At 33.6% G+C, this 21,262-nt stretch overlaps 1 protein-coding gene and 2 pseudogenes across 1 annotated transcript; 1 reads left to right on the top strand and 2 right to left on the bottom strand.

Moving 5' to 3' along the window:
* Positions 1 to 3,196: 3,196 nt before the first annotated feature.
* LOC126716667 (peroxidase 5-like) lies at positions 3,197 to 4,436 on the bottom strand (annotated as a pseudogene).
* A 1,801-nt stretch (positions 4,437 to 6,237) lies between these two features.
* LOC126716525 (uncharacterized) lies at positions 6,238 to 7,816 on the top strand. Its single transcript, XM_050417340.1, has 2 exons — positions 6,238 to 7,079; positions 7,168 to 7,816. The coding sequence occupies exons 1-2, from the start codon at positions 6,238 to 6,240 to the stop codon at positions 7,814 to 7,816; spliced, it is 1,491 nt and encodes a 496-aa protein (XP_050273297.1).
* A 3,934-nt stretch (positions 7,817 to 11,750) lies between these two features.
* On the bottom strand, positions 11,751 to 18,772 carry LOC126716677 (peroxidase 5-like; annotated as a pseudogene).
* Positions 18,773 to 21,262: the final 2,490 nt, after the last annotated feature.

The raw sequence follows: 21,262 nt of genomic DNA on the forward strand, positions 1-21,262 counted from the left end.
TTGTTTTCCCTCGGTACATATAAATATAACCGGATTGCAAAAAAACTGCAATTTGCAAGCACTTATTCTTTTCCAACTGCACACCTTTGTCTCTGAAAAAAATCGTTGACAATCTCAATGCCAATATAGCAAGTGATCAACTTGTTCATGAAAATCACTGGCACTTCCGAGTCATTACCACTAAGTAAACTGGAGGTGCATTTTCGTCCTTATTTATCACTTCATTCTGATCTACCTTTGTTTTTCTACTATTTCTTTTATATTTTGGCAACTGATTATGTTGTTTTTCAAGGAGTACTCTTGAATCATTGTTGAAGAAAATGGAACAATTACCGTCGGCAATGATGATGGTACACCACATTATTTATATTTATTAACCTCAAAATTGTCTAACACTAACAGAAGTTGACTTCTCTTTAAAAAACTATATTGTTTCACTGGATACAAGCACCATACAATTGTAAAACAAAGACACAAAAAACATAGAAGAAAAAAAATAGAAATGCCAAAATAATAAAATCTTAATTTCATGATCTGATGCGTCTCTCTACTTCTCAACTTTACCGGTCCAAACTCCACCAAACCCAACAGTTTCCTATTTTTCAATTTTTACAGCAATTGATAGAAGAAGAGGAAGAAGAAGATGAGAATGAAAGCAGTGGATGATCTTATTGTGGGGGAAAAGAAACATAAATAAAATGAAAAATTGAAAACATAGGAGAGAGTTACAGAAGCACTATGAGAGAAAAAGAGGTTTAAAAAAAATAAGGAGACGAGAGAATGTCACAGAAAAGATAAGAATGAAGAGAATTAAGAAAGGGAAAGAATTAAAAAGATAAAGAAAAAGTGGCGTTGTAGAAGAGGAGATGATAGTCACGTGAGGGAGTTGAGTTTTGCTTCTTCAGCAACTTTTAAGCAGAAAGGCAACTTCTTGGAAGGTACACATAAAATACCATTCCATCCTTACTTTTATTATTTTATACAAAAAATAATAATAATAAATTTGTTTCATTTATTTATTTCATCTTTCACTTGGGCTTTGGTTTCCAACTATCTCCCAATAGTGTTATTAGAATATTTGTGTTATGTGACTCTAACAGTTAGATCTACACAGTTTCCTTTTAAATTGGTATGGGCATATAATATACTACAAAGACTAAAGTAATACTTAGACGTGTATATTGTATAGATTTTTGTACATTGCTGATTCAATATTAATCACAAAATATTTTTTTTAAATGATAATTTAAAATTTTATTTATGCAATTAGTTTTTTAGGCCTAAATTTATTATGTTCTTGATATCAATTAATTACTTTCTATAAAAAAATTTCCAATTAACTATGAATATATATATATATATATATATTTAAAATATTAAGTCATTTTCTTATGTCCTTTTATTATTTTCTTTTAGTTATATAATGTTATTTATTACCTATTTATGATTACATTTTTTTTTTAAATGATTCCAATGCTTGTTGTGGATATATATAGCCATCGACCCATCTCCTCACAAGCATTCCATGCATCTATGCTACGTTGCTAACTATTTTTCTTTTTTAAGTCTTAATAGTAACTATTTAAACTCAAATATAATGTTTTTTTTTTTCCCTTCCAAACTCATTCAGTAATTTAACCCGTGCATCGCACAGGTTAAACGACTAGTTATTCAATATTCTTAAAACACAGTGATATGCTTTTTTTTTTTTTTTTAATACAACATAGAAATTCTACACTAACTTAATCTAAATGTATATGTATGAGAAGCTCCCTTCTGAAGACTTGAATCCTAACCCTTACCTCCAACACCCCACAAGCACTTAATACTTGTGGAGTGACTTAATACTCTATAAATATATATATATATATATATATATCAAAACATTAGTGTAACTTAATTAAGCTTTCTATTCTTTCTTGATTCATCAATAAAGTTCACATTTTATTTAGAATGCTCTTAATTTAATATTGGTATTAGAGTATAAAATCCTAAGTTTAATCCTTATTTTATCTACTCTACCTCCCATTTAAAATTCTACGTGTTGGGTCTCATCTATTAAAAGGTAGTTTTGGCCCACATGTGAGAAAGAGTGTTAGAATTGTATGGGTAAATAGTTAAATTTACCATATATATCTTGATAATTTAATATTTTGGAACAATCGGTAATTTAACACTAATTAAATTTGTAGTTCAATTTGCCATTCACATATTAGAGGAGGGAATACCTAAAAATTTCCATGATTAAGCATGATAATTAGCTAGGTCTTCCATTGACCAAGTAGCTAGAATTTCATCATCAATTGGAACTCATTTAAGATGATCATTTATACATCATTCTTCCATTGACTCTTTTTTTTTTTTTTTCTCACTGGGTTTGGTGATTTTTTTTTTTTTTTTTTTTTTTTTTTTTTTTTTTTTACTGGGTTCGGTGAGTTTGGGTATTGGGGGTTGAAGGGGAAAAAAAAAAAAAAAGTAAAAGCTGCACCAAATTATAGGTATGAGGCCCATAAATAGTTGAAAAATATTGAGTGATGACAAATGAGTGATGGTGCCTAACGGGTGGGGTGTAGAGAGTTGGGGTATTTTAAGTGATGAGTGACAAAAATTGAATGATAAGTGATGAGTGACCATTTTTTTTAACCAAACAAGCCCTAAGTGCCTTATAACTCAATAGTATTGTCTACTTCTCTCGATACAGAGAACTTAGGTTTTAAATAACCATTTATTATTATAAGAATTAATAATAATAAAATGGTATATATCTCCAGTTATAATAATAATAATAATAATAATAATAACAAAAGTTGATAGTCAACTGTGAATTTTATGTATTAAAATATATTGAATAAAAAATCAAAATCTAAATTAGGGTCAGCGAATTGGTTAATAGCACTTTCAAGTAATTATGTTTGTTTGTGTTACAATCACTTCACATATTTTGGTATCATTAAAAAAAAAAAGGTCTTAAAAAAAGCTATGAACATAAACCTCAAGATCCACAAATGAATGCTTCGCACATTTTGTAACATCCAACAAATACCAATTTATCCCATTAATGTCTCAACAAAATTCACTCACAAACTTTCAAAAGAACGAATTTACACTTGAATCAACATAGAAAAATGAAACAAATACATAAGCAAATCATACAAAAAAGTTTCAATAGTCACATAAATAAACCTATAATATATATTTAGTTCACAAACCTAAAATTTTTCCTTATCTCACCTTGACTTCCTGCAAGCACATCAATGTAACCCATTTTTACCATAGCTGCCCCAAACTTACAAGCCCATGCTTGACCGTGCCTTGCATTATTTCTAACCATTTCAACTGTTGAAGTGCTGCTTAAAAGAGATTGATCAGAGGTCAATAAGCCATGGTGGTTCTTCAAATTTTTATAGTACTTATTATCAAGCCTATATGGTGTAAGTACATCAAGAGGTACTGTTGGACCATTGCCATTATTAGCATTTTTTGGACACTGGGTCTTTAAGTCTCTAGCAAATATGGGATCCATTGAAGGGTCTTGTAGATTTGTTTCACTGAAATGGTATAATCGCTTTGAGAAAGAAGAACAATTTGACCTTCCAATGGAATGTGCCCCAGAAAGTGTCACCATTTCATCAAGACTAAGTCCTTTTCATGCAAATCTTTCTTCTAGTTGCTGAGCATTGAGGGTAGGTGGTGGAAGATTTTGATCGGGCTCATCCTTATGTGATACCCTGCCATCACGGCGTCCTGATGGCACCATATAACTTATGCCTCCAACTTTGTAAGCATTGTCATGAGCAGCAAATGCAACAATGTCTGCACATGGGACTTTTTGTGGGCATTGAGCTTCAAGTTCAGCCTTTGCTTCAAATATCACTTCAAAGCCTCTTAAGCTTGGATAGTTGGCTTGATTGTCCTTCTCGGCTTGATTTCCAGGGGTTGAATCAAGTAGGACAGAAGCATCACAACCCTGGCATAGATAACATGTACAATATTAAACTCCACATCTTAGTAATTAAGTAGCTTATAAGGTATATTCAGAGAAAAAAACAGAAGCAAAAGGGACTACAAATTTAGGTACAGTTTCTGTTAAACATATTGCAAGTTAATTGGTGTTTCAAAGAGCTAATTAACATACCCTGACAAAACAGTCATGAAAATGCATTCTGATGAGGCCAACAGCTAGGCCAGGGTTACTTGACACAGCTTTGTTCACAGTGTTTCTCACAATGGTCTCTGTAGATGGACAAGTTGATTGATAGAAACCCACTTTGAGTGATGGCATCGCTAGTGACATTGACACCATCATAGACATAGTAACAAAGAAAACCAAGCAAAATTTGATTGTTGCCATAGTTACACTACAACCCAAATACCACAATACTCTAATGAGGGAATGAATAAGACTGAGAGTAAAGAGCAGAGAAAGAACAGCTAAAGAAGAATATTGTAAGCAAGATGGAGATGAAGATAAAGGCTGTTGTTAGCCAAGTATTTATTGGAATGAAGTTAGTGAAGATCTGGGATGCACGGACGCGGCTCCCAGGCCGGCGCACCCGCGTCCGACGCGGTGACGTGGGAGGGACGCCGCAGACCGCGCGTCCGTCCCACGTCGTGCCGCGTCGCGCCACGTGGCGGATCCTGATTCAGGCCGACGCGGGCTGACGCGGCCAAAGTCGGCGCCGACGCGGCCGAAATCGGGCCGACTCGGTCCGTATCAGCCTATATCGGCCGAAATGGCCGAGTCAGGCCGAAATTCAAAAAAAAAAAAAAAAAAAAAAAAGGTGCAAACGCACCGTTTGACTTAAGGGGTCTTAACCTAAATACCCAGACCCCTTAAGTCACTCACACTTCAGCCAAAATTCCTCTCTCACTTCGTCCCTCATCTCTTTCTCTGTGTGCTTCACTACTTCGTCCCTCATCTCTGTGTGCTTCACTGCTTTGTCCCTTATCTCTGTGTGCTCTGTCCATAGTGATTGCTGTGTGCACACTACACTACTTCAGCCTTTAGGTGTGCTCTCTCTGCTCTTTTCTTGAATTTTTATTCTTTGTTCTTTACTATTTCTCTCTTTCAAATTGCTTAGAAATAAATTTGTGAATCTGAAAATTTATGTGCTTGACTGCTTGCTGTGTTTTTTTGCTTGTTTTTTCAATTCTTGTGGGAGTTAAAGGGTTTTGTTAACCTATGATTTGTGATTTGTGGTTTGTGGGAGTTAGGGTTCTGTGTTTTTTTTGCTGTGAACCTGGTTGCTGTGTTTTTTTTTACTGTGAACTTGGTTTGATTTATCATTAATTTATTTAGTTAATAGTTATTATTTGTAGGTTATTTGTGGGGAGTTAAAGGGTTTTTTTTGGTTTTGTGGTTTTGTGTTTTTTTGCTGTGAAGTTCACAGTGTGAACCTGGCTGCTGTGTTTTGTTGCTGTGAACTTGGTTTGATTTATCATTAATTTGTAGGTTAAATTGAATCTATTGAATTTACAATGGACGAAGTTAATAGCACAGAAAGTTCACAAGAAGTATCAAATGCTGAATCCCCTCTTTGGCAGTATGTGACTAAAGTAGAAAAACCAGCTGGTGCATCTGTGAAATCTGGTGGAAACACATATTTTAAGTGCAACTATTGTGATATAGTTTTTATGGGATCCTATTCTAGGGTTAAGGCTCATTTATTACAAATTTCTGGCAAAAGTATTAGAGCATGCCGTAATGTGTCAAAGAGCCATAGGTTGGAAATGCAGCGAATGCATGATCAAGTTGAGGCTAATAAGTTAGAGTAAGAACAGAGAAGTCATATTCCCTTACCCCCACCTCCCCCAGGCCGTGGGATACCTATTTCCCCATTTCGGAGACAAGAAGGGAGTGATAATAGTCATAGTACAAATCCGGTTGATGCTAAGAGGAGGAAGGTGACTATGAATACTACTTTGGAGAAAGCATTTCAGAATAATGCTAGACATGATTTAGATAGTAGAATTGCTAGGATGTTTTACACCGGTGGGCTTCCGTTTAACTTTGCAAGGAACCCACATTATCGTAGTTCCTATGCATTTGCTGCTACTCATAGCATTCCGGGTTATCTTCCTCCTGGATACAATGCTTTGAGAACAACACTTTTGCAAAAGGAAAGAGCTCATGTTTAAAGACTCTTGAAACCAATTAAGGACTCTTGGCTTGAAAATGGTGTAAGTATAGTTTCTGATGGATGGTCAGATCCACAAAGGAGGCCTCTTATTAATATTATGGCTGTATCAGATGGGGGTCCAGTGTTTATAAAGGCAATTGATGGGTCAGGTGAGTTCAAAGATAAGCATTACATTGCTAGGGTGTTGAAAGATGCTATAAAAGAGATTAGACATGAAAAAGTTGTCCAAGTCATCACTGATAATGCAAATGTGATGAAGGCTGCTGGAGCTCTTATTGAGGGTGAGTATCCTAAAATATTTTGGACACCTTGTGTTGTCCACACTCTCAATCTAGATTTGAAGAATATTTGTGCAGCAAAAAACACTGAAAAGAATGAAGTTACATATGAGGAATGTAGTTGGATTACACGTGTTGCTGATGATGCATCCTTCATACGTGTTTTTATCATGAACCATTCTATGAGGTTGGCAATGTTTAATGAATTTTGTCCATTAAAATTGCTCCAAGTTGCTGATACTAGATTTGCTTCGGTGGTTGTAACGTTGAAAAGGTTGAAGTTGATAAAAAGATGCCTTCAAGCCATGGCTATTAGTGACCAATGGGCTTCTTATAGGGAGGATGACGTTGGAAAAGCTCAAAAGGTGAAAGATATGATTCTAAGTGATCTTTGGTGGGATAATATTGATTATATCCTTGAATTCACGGCACCCATTTATGATATGCTACGAATAGCCGACACAGATAAGCCTTGTCTTCATCTTGTGTATGAGATGTGGGATTCCATGATAGAGAAGGTGAAAGCAGTGATATATCGGCATGAAGGCTTGGAAGAGGATCAATATAGCTCATTTTGGGGTGTGGTGTATGATATACTCATTGATCGGTGGACTAAAAATTCTACACCACTACATTGCTTGGCTCATTCCTTAAATCCTAAGTAAGTACATTTATTATCTATTTTCCTTAGTTCACCCTTTTAGTAAAACATACGTTTGATCTATATTTGTTTTTTAATCTTTAACTAGGTATTACTCCATTGAATGGATTTCGGAGAATCCAAAACGTATCCCTCCACATCGGGATCATGAAATTTCTATGGAAAGAAGCAAGTGTTTGGAGCGATACTTTGAAGATGAGAATGACTTAACGGTGGTGAAGTATGAGTTTGCTAAATTTTCAGGAGGGAGGTTTCCTTCACCAAGTGCCTTGATCGATAGGTGGACCTTACTACCTTTGGTTTGGTGGCAATACCATGGCTCCGCATTTCCAACTCTTCAAACCCTTGCCCTTAAACTTCTTGGACAACCTTGCTCATCCTCATGTGCTGAGAGAAATTGGAGCACGTACAAATTCATTCATTCCTTAAAAAGAAACAAAATGGCTCCTGCACGCGCTGAGGATTTGGTATATGTGCATTCTAATCTTCGACTCTTGTCAAGGCGCAATGAAGAGTACATACATACCGCAACAAAGATGTGGGATATTGCAGGAGACTCTTGGAATGAGAGCGACATGCATGGAGGAGCTGGAATTCTTGAGAATGCAACTCTTACACTTGATGAGCCAGAGTTGGAGGCTATAGTTATTGGGAATGTTAACACTAGTGCTACTACTAGTGAAAGTGAAGTTCGAAGTGAAGCCATTGATCTTGAGGATGATGATATTTGTGTTTGATTGTCTTGTTGATTACCTTTTATTTTGTTTTAGTTTCAAACTTATGAGTTGTATTATAATTTCCAAACATCATGGAATGTTTTAGTTTCAATCTTGTGGATTATATTTAATTTATGAACATCATGTTTTAGTTGTTATCTACTATTGCTCTTAAATTTGGTATTTGTTTATATAATGTGAAAAAGTAAAAGTATGCTTAGCAATATATTAAACATATATTATAAAAATATTTTTAATAATTTTTTAATCGCCGAGTCCTGCCGCACCCGCACCTACCTTTTTCAAAAATTGCCGAGTCCCGCACCCGCACCCGAGTCCCGAAACGCACCCGTGCTTCATAGGTGAAGATGGGACTGGCAGTTTTACTCTGTAAACCAAAACGTGTATTGCTACATAGAAGAAAGACTTGAAGCTATCTAAGTTTGAGGGTTTCAATGGTAACAAAGAGGAGACAATCCTCTTTGGCTCACTCCAACGTACAGTAGCTTATTTTACAAGATCTTCCATCCTATTAGCCCATTAGAAATTGAGTAGGTAGTGATGCATTTATGTTCTTGACTGTTAGGGATGTCAACTTGGCAATGGGGAGGGTAGGAATGTACAATAATGTACGTATGTATATACCCCACAGACATGCATCTATTGCAAACTAGGTCAATGAGCTCAATTTTCTGCATCTCTATATAGTTTTTCATTATATTTTAACATCTTGATTAGGACAAAGGAAATGGATGGAAGAGATGTACTGAAAGGGATAGTGGATCCCACCATTATTTTTTTATTCTACTGTTTGATAGTTTTTTAAGCGCGTGGAAGGTAAGAAATTAGGGAAATGATCATTTTCCTTAATAATTAAGAGAAATAATTTTTTTTTGTTCCTAATTTATTTTATTCGATTGTAGGTTCCATCCCTATTTAAAAAGGGAAGAAATAAAATCTAAGAGATTCAATAGTTAATATATATATATATATATATATTTTTTTTTTTTTCATTTTATTTTATAGATTTTCAAATAGACTAGGAAACTAGAATTAATATATATATATATATATCCTTTTCTATTCCATTATATTTTTTTATCTCATTTCATGTATAGTATTATAATTGAGAAAACAAGTGATCAACCGAGTAATTATTCTGTATTTTCAAAATATAATAATGTGCTCTCTCCTTTCACATAATAACAATAGGGCATATTAAAGGACAGAGTGCCTAATAATTTCCATGATTAAGCATGACAAACTACCTAGATCTCCCATTAATTGACCAAGTAGCCAGCATTTCATTATCAGTTCGAACTCATTTTAGATGATCATTTATTTGTCATCTTAAGGAAAAGGTCCTCTTTGATGGGTGAAATGCCATTCTCAACTTACAAATCCAAACTTTTATTTGGTGGACTAAGACAAAATGAATAGTTTTGAAAAGACGACTTTTGGCTTCATTCAACCCCTTAACATTTCTCACACTTTTCTTCATAATTATTTTAGTTCGGCTAGATAAAAATTCCACATAAAATGTCACTTACTCCCTCACATTGAATAACCATTCACTCGATATGAGACCTCCAAAAAACCTGGTTTAGAGAGGGTGTGAAAATTTCCTTGAGCACAAACTTAGAGTAATATTTTTCCCATTTGACAATTGTACATATAATGGACCACAGAAAAATCAATGGGCAAGTTGTTCACATCCTACATCATGTTCATAATTATTAGTTGGAAAAATGCACTATATGCATCATGTGGTCGTAAATGTCCTAAATTTGTTGTGTTATTTAAGAGGAGCTCTGATTGTGTTGATGAAATAAAGGGTTTCTTTCATTTATTCTTTCCTTCATTTTTTTTTTTTTTAAATAATGTTAACATAGCCTGTTCCCTTTAAAAAAAAATAAAAAAATTAAGGTTCAAGTCTCCTATCCCCCATCTATCATCTGCTATCAATTAAGAAAAAAAAAACTAAATAACTAAATTAATGGAATATTTATCAGGATAATAATCTAGTTAGTTAAATTAGAAAAATATAGTAGTTTCAAGAGGGTTGATGACCCCTTTTGTTCTGGTTTTATTTAGCTAAGGCAACCTCAATTGAAAAAAAAAAAAAATGCACAGTATTGGGCCTCAAAGGCCAACGAGATCCAAGGTTTCAACCAACCCAACAAATTAACAAATAACTCCTAAATCCAGCCTTTCAAGTAGAAAGCCTGTAACATAGTCCTAAATTAATCAAATGGCTTCCAGGTTTCCACTTTTGAAAGAAGCAACTTGAGCCACAGCTCAAATCTTCTAGCAATGCATTAGAGCCTCCTCAAGCCTAAAATTCCTGGGCAACTTCATCTGAAATTCTTTCAGCACAAGCCAAAGGCTTAAATCTAAGACCCAAGTACCACCCAAAATAAATAAATAAAACTCTCAAAAGGTTAAGTGTTAGATACCTAATTCCAACATTGATAAAAAGAGAAAGTCTATTGAGTTATAATTAATTAGACTCATCATACGTGTTTTACGCGTGCAATAATTTTCTTTTTTATTTATTTGTTTTTTTAGTTTAGTGTTATAATGTTTAAAGTGATAAACAAATAACTGTGTGTGTGTGTGTATTTAAGAAAGAGGTAAGTTAATGTGGAATACTGTTTAAAAATGAGATAAAGATAGTGTCCTATGTTTTAGGTCAAATAAAGAAGATAAAGGAAAAAGCTTAAAATTTGGGAACAATAAATTACTCTTTTAACCAATTTGTGTTTTTTAATTTGAAATTATTTAATTAAAAAATAAAGGCATTTTAGAGTTTTTTTAAGAATTTGTGTGAGAGTATTTTCGTACACTAAAAATTGAAACCCGAATAGAGAATCATGTTATTAATAGTATAGATAAAATGTTGTTTAGTTAAGTGTTAGAACCTAATTCCTATCACAATTCCCAAGTACCACTGGTTTTGATATACTAACACTATCTCCTTTTTCTTTTTCAGGAACCAACATGTTTTAGTCTTCACTAACTCATTAGAAATTATTCACTCCCACAATCTTTTTGTAGGAGTGAATAATTTCTTGTAGAGTCTTCACTTCTCAAACAGGAGGTGTGGGTCCCAATGTGTGACCTATGTAGGACCAACACCTTTGTGAGAGGAGGTAGGACTCCTCCTGTAAGAGTAAAAATTTTCTTCTAACTCATGGTGCCACTTATCTAGTCTTCATAGCAATTAATTATTTTACCCAAATAACTTGATTGAAAACCATATTACATATTAAACCATTATATAGTAAAATGAGATTTACATCGTTTGAAAGTAAATTAAACTCTAAAAAATGGATTAGTTTAACATAAATTCAATGTTTTAGATAATTTATTGCTCAATAGTTGGTGGAATTAATAAAATGAAAAGTTTGAACAATTAATTTTGCCACTTTTGGTCGAAATAGCACTCTTCATGTAAGTGCCAAAGTTAAAGGGACAACTATCAAGAGCCTTATAACTAAATAGTATTGTTTGATTCTCTCAAAAGGGAGAACATAAGTTTGATTCCCTCATTTATTATATAAAAAAGGTAGAGAGTTATACATTGAATTTGGTTGAATGGAAATCAAAATCTGTAAGTGCAAGTAAACTAATCAGACAATAGCTCCTTCAATTTATTTATTTATTTTTTTGCAATCACTACTGTAGACATTTTTTTTAATGATTTTTTTCAAAAAGATAATAATAAAATTATAAAACAAGGTTATAAATAAAGCAATGAATATAATTTATACGTTCCACGCACGAATGCTATGTGGATTTTGTAACATAAAACAAATTCAAGTTTATCCCATTAATTTCTCAACAACATTTGTTCAAAACACTTACAAAAGAATTAATTTACACTTGAATCAATAGTAAATAATACAAAATAATTTCAATTGTCACATGACTCATAGCAATAAACTTATAATATCTAGTTCACAAACCTACAATTTTTCCTGATCTCATCCTGACTTCCTGTGTGCACATCAACGTAACCCATCTTCACCATAGCTGCAGCAAACTTATAAGCCCATGTTTCACCTTGCCTTGCATTATTCCTGACAATTCCAACCGTTGAAGGGCTGCTCAAAAGAGATTCATCAGAGATCCATAGATGCCATCCCTATTTAAAAAGGAAATAAATAAAATGTAAGGAATTAATAGTAAAATTATTTTATTTTTCATTTTATTTAATAGATTTCAAATAGACTAGGAAACTAGATATATATATATATATATATATATTTTTAAAATTTATCTATTTCTATTCCATTCTATTTTTATTAAAATTTATTTGTCTCACTTCCTGCATGCAATAGAAAAATATATTGAGAAAACAAGTGACCAACCAAGTAATTATTCAATATTCTTAAATACAATGATATGCTTTTTTTATATATACAACATAGAAATTCTACACTAACTTAATCTAGGTGTATAAGTGTATGAAACTCCCTTTTAGAGACTTGAATCATGTCCCTTGCCCCCCACACCACACAAGCACTTAATATTTGTGGAGTAACTTAATACTGTATATATATCAAAGCATTAGTGTAACTTAATTACGCTTTCTATTCTTTCTTGATTCATCAATAAAGTTCACATTTTATTTAGAAAGCTCTTAATTTAACATGGCATCAGAGTATAAAATCCTGAATTCGATCCTCGTCTCCTCTACTCTACCTCTCATTTAAAATGCCACGTGTTGGGTCTCATCTATTAAAAGGTAATTTTGGCCCACACGTGAGAGAGTGTTAGAATTGTGTAGTTAAATAATTAAATTTACCATATATATCCTAATAATTTAACATTTTGGGACAATCGATAATTTAACACTAATTAAATTTGTAGTTAAATTTGCTATTCACATATTAGAGGAGGGACTACCTAAAAATTTCCATGATTAAAAGCATGATAATTAGCTAGGTCTCCCATTGATCAAGTAGCTAGCATTTCATCATCAATTGAAACTCATTTAAGATGATCATTTATACGTCATTCTAAGGAAATAGTCTATTCTCTATCCTATGAAATGAATTTCTCAGCTTAGTAATTCCAACTTTTATTTCGTTGACTAAAACAAAATGATTAGCTGTGAAAAGATAACTTGTAGTTTAGTTCAACCACTTACTGTTTCTCACACCTTTCTTCATAACTTTTTTAGTTCGGATAGATAAAAAATTCACACACTCCGTCACATTGAATAACCATTCACTTGATATGGGGATACTAAAACACATGGATGAGAGAGTGGGCATGAAATATTTTGTGAAATTTTTTGGTAAGTAATTAAAGAATTATCGTAATATTTTTTTCCATTTGACAACTGTATAATGGATCATAAGAAAATCCGTGGGCTATTTGTTCACATCATGTTCAGAATTATTAGCTGGGGAAATGCACCATAATGCATATCTTGTGGTTGTAAATGTCTTGAATTTGTTGTGTTATTTAAGAAGAGCTCTAATTTCGCGGATGAAATAAAGGATTTTTTTCATTCATTCATTCATTCATTCATTTTTTTTTTGGTGGGAGAAGGGGGTAATGACTAATCCAAAGGAAAAGTGATGTTCAAAATTTTTTACTCTGTCTCTCATTAGATAACTGAATTAATGGACTATTGAAAAGGGTAATACCTTTTTTATTATTATTAATAATCAGATAACTAGGTAGTGCAAGCTCAATGGAAATTATAAACAAGACGGCACAGTATTGGGCCTCAAAGCCCAATAAAATCCAAGGTTTCTACCACATGACATCAGGCTCTAACAATACAACAAATTTACAAATTACTCCCGAATCCAGCCATTCAAGCAGAAAGCCTCCAACATGGCCCATTCTACTACTTTTGAAAGAAGCAACTTGAGCACCACAGATCAAATCTTCTAGAAATGCACTAGAACCACCTCAAGTAATATAAATTCCTAGGCAACTTAATTATAAATTCTTTCAGCACAGATCAAGGGCCAAGATCTGAGACCAAAGCACATAAATAAATAAAGACGCCCACTAAAGGTTAATGAGGTCAACCTAATTCTTACATTGATAAACAGAGAAATTCTATCGATTTATAATTAATTAATAACGTTGTTCGCTTTAAGTGCTTGAAACCTAATTCATATAATGAGTCCAAGAAACTTATTTTAAGAACCAACATGTAATTCGTCACAACATGTGTTACTAACTCACAAGAAATTATTTACTCTTATATGAGGAGTTTTTACTCCTCAACATGAGGTGTGGGTGTGGGGATTCCGGTATGAGGTCGGCTTTGTCACTGTCAAGGAGCTGCTGCTATGGATGATAGATGAAGATGAAGATAAATCCCTGGAACTTCTAGCTTTTACGGCATGGGGTGTATGGAACCAGAGGAACAGAGCACGTTTAAAGTTGCAGTCCAGCCCGCTTCATCAGGTTGCTGCACAATCACGGATTAGTCTGGTGCAATACCGAGCTGATTTGCAAGTTTCAGAGGTACAAGTGGGGTGTAGCGGCAGGGGGGGAAATAGATGGACGGCACCGCCAAACGGTTTTGTTAAAATAAACTTTGATGGAGCAAATGCCGAATCCTCAAGGCTGTCTGGTGTGGGAGTAGTGATTCGAGACTCGGAGGGTGCTGTTTTGGCTTCTTGTGCAGAGAAATTAAATCAACCGTTCAAGGCAGAAGATACGGAAGCCTTGGCTGCATTGAAGGCTTTGTCCTTCGCACACGAGCTGGGCTTCCAAAATATTGTCCTTGAAGGTGATGCGTTGGACTTAATTCAAGCGTTGAAGGCACAAGAACAGAACTTATTGCCGTGGGGTCTGCTGGTAGAAGATGTGAAAGAGTATGGAACAAAATTTAGAAGAATATTGTATTCTCATGTTAAGAGAAATGGCAATAGTGTAGTTCATAATTTGGCCAAACATGCTTTATGTATACCAGATTATCAAGTTTGGATGGAGGATGTTCCATCCTATATTGTTCAGTTTTTACAGATGGATGTAACTCATTTATGTTAATGGAATTTCATAAGTTCTTTCTCAAAAAAAAAAAAAAAAAAAAAAAAGAGGTGTGGGTCCTAATATGGTATCCTTGGTAGGGCCCACACTTTCCAAGAGAGGAGGGAGGACTCCTCCCACTGGAGTGAAATATTTCTTCTAACTTATGGTGCCACTTATCTAGTTTTCATAGCAATTATATTACATAAACAACTTCATTGAAAAATACAGAGTAAACCATATTTAAAATGAGATTTACATCATTTTGAAAGTAAAACTCTAAGAAAATGGATTAGTATCATGTAATTAAATTCAATATTTCTCATAATTCATTGTTCAATAGTTGTTGGAATCAATAAAATGGGAAGTTTGAACAATTAATTTTTGCCTCTTATGGTCTTTGTTGAATGAAATTGTATGCTTCATATGTAAGTGCCAAACTTAGGGGGACTAACTATTAAGAGCCCTATAACTCGATAGTATTGTCTGTGTGGGAGGGGGGGGGGGGGTGGTGTAAAGGGTTATATATTGAATTTGGTTAAACGAATAATCAATATCTAAGTTCGGGTAAGCTAATTGGACAATAGCTCTTCCAAATATATTTATCTTATTTTATTATTATTTTTTTTGCGTTATATTCACTATTGCAAACATTTTTGTATGATTTTTTCAACCAAAAAAAAAAGAGGTTATAAATAAGTAATAAACTTAATTTTTAAGTTCCACGCATAAATGGTATGCATATTTTGTGACATCCAACAAATACAAGTTTATCCCATTAATTTCTCAACAAATTTTATTCAAAAACTTACAAAAAAATGAGTTTACACTTGAATCATGTTGAAGAATGAAACATTGTAAGCAAATAATACAAACGTAACCCTGGCTTCCTGTAAGCACCTCAACGTAACCCATTTTCACCATAGCTGCTCCAAACTTATAAGCCCATGTTTCACCTTGCCTTGCATTATTTTTGACAATTCTAACCGTTGAAGGGTTGCTTAAAAGAGATTGATCAAAGTTTAACAAGCCATAGTGGTTCTTCAAATTTTTGTAGTACTAATTATCAAGCCTATATGGTGTAGCTACATTAAGTGGTACTGTTGGGCTGTTGCCATTTCCAACATTTTGTGGGCACTTGGTCTTCAAGTCTCTAGCAAATATGGGATTCATTGAAATGTCTTGTGGATTTGTTTCACTGAAATTGTATAATCGTTTTGAGAAAGAAGAACAATGTGACCTGCCAACCGAATGTGCCCCAGAAAGTCTCACCATTTCATCAAGATTAAGTCCTTTCTGCGCAAATTTTTCTTCGAGTTGCTGAGTATTGAAGGTAGCTAGTGGAAGGTTTTGAATAGGCTCATTTTCACGTGACACCCTACCATCACGGCGTCCTGATGGAACTTTGTAACGTATGCCTCCAACTTTGTAAGCACTATCACGAGTAGCAAATGCAATAATGTCTACACAAGAAACTGTTTGTGGGCATTGACCTTCAAGTGCAGCCTTCGCCTCAAATATCACTTCAAAGCCTCTTAAGCTTGGATTGTTGACTGGACTATCTCTCTCCGCTGGATTTCCAGGGGTTGAATCAAGTAAGACAGAGGCATCACAACCCTGGCACAGATAACATAAAAAATATGATTTAACTAACAACTTAGTAATTAAGCAGCTTATAAGGTTTATTGTTTTAGCAGGGAAAAAATGAAAAGAAAAGGAGAAGGGTCTGCAAATTTAGGTACAGGTTCTAGTAAACATATTACAAATTAAGTGGATTGCAAAGTGCTAACATACCCTGACAAAACAGTCATGAAAGTGCATTCTGATTAGGCCAGCAACTAGACCAGGGTTGCTTGATACATCTTTGTTCACAGTGTTTCTTACAATGTTGTCTGCCGAAGGACAAGTTGATTGATAGTAACCCACTTGGAGTGATGGCATCGCTAGTGACATTGTCACCATCATAGACATAGTAACAAAGATAACCAAGCAAAATTTGATGGTTGCCATAGTTACTCTACAACCCAAATACCCTAATACTGTAACGAGTGAATGAATAAGACTCACGAGTAAAGAACAAAGAAAGAACAGATAAAGAAGAATATTATAAGCAAGAAGGAGATGAAGATAAAGGTTGTTGTTAGCCAAGTATTTATAGGAATGACCTTAGTGAAGATGGGACTGGCAGATTTTCTTTGAAAACTAAAACGTGTATTGCTGCATAGAAGAAAGGCTTGAAGCTATCTAAGTTTGAGGGTTTCCATGGTAACAGAGGAAACGGTCCTCTTTGGCTCACTCGAAGATCTTTCCATCCAATTAGCCTCTTAGGTTTTGAGTGGGTAATGATGTATTTAAGTTTTTTGACTTTCAGGGATGTCAACTTGGATTTTTTTTTTTTGTTGGGGGGGGGGGGGGGGGGGGGGTAAGAAGGTAAAATAACGTACGTGTATATATATATAACCCAAGTACATGCATCTTATACAGACTAGGTCAGTTAGCTTAATTTTCAGTATCTTTGTTTACAGGTTTTACTTTTTCATGACATTTTAGCATCTAGATTAGGATAGGGAAATGTATGGAAGGGAAAGGGGTAGTGGATCCCACCATTATTCTACTATTTGAGAGTTTTTCAAATTTCAAGAGAGCGAGAAAGGTAAAAAGTTAGGGAAAATTATCATTTTCCTCAATAATTAAAGAGATTTTTTTTTTTTTGTTCCAATTTTATTATTCAGTGGTAGGTGCCATCAAAGAAACAAAATATAAAGAGATTTAATAGTAAAACTATTTTTTTTTCTTTTCATTTTATTTTATAAATTTCAAATAGACTTGGAAACTAGAATTAAATATATATATATATATATATTATTCTATCCTTTTCTATTCAATTATATTTTTATAAAAATCTATTTATCTTATTTCATGCATTCATTATATATATATATATGTGTGTGTGTGTAGTATTACAATTGAGAAAACAAGTGATCAATTGAGTAACTATTCAGTATTCTCAAAATATAGTAACATGCTCACTTCTCTCACTTAATAGCGATGAAGTTATTAAATTAATAGTTTAATCTACCTTTAACATATTGTAGGAGAGATTACTAAATAATTTCCATGATTAAGCATGACAACTAGTTAGGTCTCCCATTGACCAAGTAGCTAGCATTTCATTATCAATTGGAACTCATTTAAGATGATCATTTATATGCCATCCTAAAGAAAAGTTCATTCTCTATTTGATGAAATTCCTTTCTCAACTTATAAATCCCTACTTTTATTTCGTGGACCAAGACAAAATGAATAGTTGTGAAAAGACAACTTTTATAGCTTAGTTCAACCAATCCATGTTTCTCGCACCTTTCTTTGTAATCTTTTTTTTTTTTCTTTTTGGTTCGGCTAGATAAAAAATTCACATAAAAGGTTACTGAGGTCTCCTTTTTTATTGATTTATAATTAATAATTAATATAATGTTATTTAGTGTAAGTGTTTGAAACCAACATTCCCAGGAACACCTATTTTGGTATGCTAGTAGTATCTCCTTTTTCCTTTTTAGGAACCAACATTCAGTCAACCACAACATGTTTTAGCCTTCATTAAGTGCAATTGAATTAGTCTATGTAAAATAGAAAAAGTGGTGAATTTTACACATTTTGTATCACACCCTGAACCCAAAAAGATCCAAAGCAAGGGAAAAGAACCATTAGTAGAGAGACTGTAGAGGATTTTTTTTTTTTTTTTTTTTTTTTTTTTTTTTTTTTTTTTTTTTTTTTTCCACAGGATGAGAATATATAATCATACTAAAATCTCCACATTACAAGTCAGATCTTTATAACACACTTACGAATAATAACTAAAAATAATGTGCCTCCATGTAATACAGGAATGTATTACAAAACTTCAATTGGATTACACAAAGTCACAATCTTAGCAAGAATAAGGAACCTTAACATCGAGTTTAGGCCTACCATGCCTAAGGCTAACAAACCTCAAGTGCCTAACCTTCTATGGAATTAATCAAGACCTTGTTGAACATAGTAAGATCAAGTCACCAACTATTAACAGTACAAGTCTCCAAATTTAACATGGCACTCCAATCATCACCAATGAAGTAAGCTCCATACTTGAGGTATAGCTAATTGATCTAAAAAACTGTTAGAGGGTGAGATGAGCTAAAACCCAGTAAGTAACTTAATTAATGGGGGTGGAGGAAATGCAAGTCTCATGATGATGAACAGTATACAAAACACGTTTTAGTTTAGAAAATTTCTAACTGAATCTTGCAAGATCATTTTCTATAATAATATGACAAGAATGATTAAATGATAAAACACAAAGTTTCTCAAAATAATGCCATAAAACTATATACTATAATCTATGAGCACTAATAATATAATTCCAAAGGCATAAAATCTAACATGCCGTAATTTATCATAAATATACCACACTACCATATAGACTGGTTAGGGGATCCACTCATTCACAATTGGCATGATATTGTCCTCTATGGTATGCAGTCTCTTGGCCGCATAGGTAGCAGCCTCACCTATACCCTCAAGGTTTTGTCTCTCCCCTAATGGGGAACGCATTAAATAGGACCTCTTTTGCATGTGGCCTTTTGGCCCCATGGGCAGCAATCTCACCCACACACAATCAAGGAACCTCTTTCCCCTGTAAGCAACAGGAAAGAACATGTCATCCAAAGCGAAAAGACTACAGAAACCAGATCGACTGATCACTAGGAAATCACACAATGGCATAAGGTTAAAAAAACATAAAGCTCACAAGTTACATGTACTTTCAAATACATAGTTTATATTCAGGTAATTTCAGAAAAACTTTAAATAATCTAACTTTCACAAAGTTTTAAAGGTTTTCAACTTTATTCTTGTCAAAAAGATTTTCTATTAGTTTCCCAAATAACAAGACAAGATAAGCATCTTTAAATTTTCCAATACACCATAAAAAAATCAATGAATTTCGTATGAAAGATTAAATAAAAAATGCTCATATTTTCCATGTCAACAATTCATGCATTTCCCCAAATGCAATACCAAATATAATTCACTTTTCATATATAATAATATAAAATAGGGTCATAACAGAACACTTTTTAGAAAAACATAGTTCCACAAATAATTTCCCAAAATGTGTTTGACCCAAAAACAACGTTTATGCAACATGGTTATTTTTCAAAAATCCCATTAAAAAGTTACTTACCTTGCAACCCGCAAAAAGCCTAATTCTCTAAGCTCCAAAGAAGATTAGCTAGAGTCTAAACAATATCAAGCAAACCAATCACAATAAGTATAAAACTTGAAATTATATCTAGCTACAAACTAGGAATTGCCAAATAAGCAATTGATTGGGCAAGCCTAGTATTTAAACTCATCAATAATGTATTCCTCTTCCAAAGTTTCTCAACAATTTAATTCACAAGGCATAGGCTCCAATTTATAAAATTAACCCATTCAATGTATTATCTCTAACATCAAAACCTCAACACCTTCTAAGTACTTCCTACAAGATTTACATCACATCAACAAGAGACCCATGATACCAAAAATCATAATAACCTCCAAGGCAAACAATTTGAATACTTAACTAGCTCCAAATAATCAATAAAAAATTATACTCACCGTTTATTTCACATTAAGAAGCCAAAACCCCAAAATCTTCACCACTTAGTCACCATTGTAAAAATCATATATCCACTCATCAAATAATTCCATCAATACAACCCATACATATAAACACATGAATATCACTTTCAAAGTTCATAAATCACGTGAATATTATTATCAAAACTTGGACAAAAATAAATAATTAACCTCATGCAAAAGTACAAAACCCACAAAAAAAATTAGAAAATTTTACCTCAAATAAAAGGGATGAAAATGCTTAGAGTTTCCTAAGGTTTTGCAGATGACCTTGCTGGAAAAATAATGGTGGAGATGGTGGTATGAAGTGGCATCGTTGGGAGAGTAGGAGGAAGTTTGAGAGAAGTGTGTATGTTTAAGTGAAGAGAAAAGAAAAGAAAGCAAATGAGAATAAGAGGGATGGCCGGCTGAGAGAGAAGAGATATTTGTGTAATGAGTGGTGGGGGTGATGGGATAGGTGGGGTATGTGGGACTCAAATTTTTTTGTGTCCATACCTTTTTTTTTTCCCCCTAAAACTGGGACGTTACATTTTGGCTCAAAAATTACTCATATTAGCGGGTTTATAATACTGTATCTATGCAAAAATGTTACAATATATATATATTTATATAGTTACTGTAACTTTTTATTTGATTATTTTATTTGATTTCTCTCTCTTCACTCAGCCTTGTCAGATCTCTTCTCTCTTTCATTCCATGCCTCTCTTCTATGCCCAGAGAAAGAAGAATGAAGAAGAGGAAAAAGGAAGACCAAATCATCACCACCGTAGCCCTGCAACACTGAAACCTAGCACCACCCAT

Source organism: Quercus robur, chromosome 3 (genome assembly GCF_932294415.1).
Source record: "Quercus robur chromosome 3, dhQueRobu3.1, whole genome shotgun sequence".
Taxonomy (NCBI): Eukaryota; Viridiplantae; Streptophyta; class Magnoliopsida; order Fagales; family Fagaceae; genus Quercus; species Quercus robur.